General features: G+C 41.6%; 1 protein-coding gene across 1 annotated transcript in view; it reads left to right on the forward strand.

Moving 5' to 3' along the window:
- The window catches only part of LOC106869542 (uncharacterized), a 26,100-nt gene that overhangs the window by 4,634 nt on the left and 20,791 nt on the right, over nucleotides 1–675 (forward strand). The window contains exon 4 of the mRNA XM_052977825.1: nucleotides 332–455. Coding sequence (XP_052833785.1) covers nucleotides 332–455 — 124 coding nt within the window. The remainder of the gene's footprint in view (nucleotides 1–331; nucleotides 456–675) is intronic.

Consider the following 675-nt stretch of genomic DNA (forward strand, 5'->3'; position numbering starts at 1 on the left):
ATATATATATATATATATGTATATATATATATATGAGTATGAATTAGTAGTATATGGTATGGTGTCAGAGAAACTTCTGGTTCTCACAGTAAGCTCTTCTTACGGACTCTGCTAACAGTCCCTATAGTAATCTAATTCAGAGAAGTGTAATGTCAAGTGTCCATGCAGCTGAAATCCAGATCTGATCAATGAAATAAACCACAAAGAAAAAAGTGAGGAGGTGCGAGGATTAAATATATGTTTATTTAACCACTTGACGTCTTTAAAGATTACAGCTGTTTCGTAGCCCTTTTTCATGTAGTAATGAATTTTTGTACTTATGTTTTTGCAGACTGATGGCGGGCTGATTGGTGGATGCAAAGGAAGCACCTACTTCATCACAGTCCACATTCCGGACATCGATTGTGACAACTGCTACCTGCAAGTGACCTTCATCAACACGGACACAGCCACAGGTAGGTCCTTCTCTTTGTCAGAGGAGTGAGTGGCATGGTGAGAGTGCCCCAGTGCCATCGCCCTTCTTCACTCCCCCCCCCCCACACACACTTACCACTTCAAACATAAACCACTTTCTACAGCAAATTGCTTGCCCAAGGTGCCATGCTATGGAACTGAACCTGGAACCATGTGATTTGGAAGCAAACTTCTTACCACACAGCTAACCCTACCGTAAAT

The sequence above is a fragment of the Octopus bimaculoides genome, chromosome 29 (genome assembly GCF_001194135.2).
Source record: "Octopus bimaculoides isolate UCB-OBI-ISO-001 chromosome 29, ASM119413v2, whole genome shotgun sequence".
Classification (NCBI taxonomy): domain Eukaryota; kingdom Metazoa; phylum Mollusca; class Cephalopoda; order Octopoda; family Octopodidae; genus Octopus; species Octopus bimaculoides.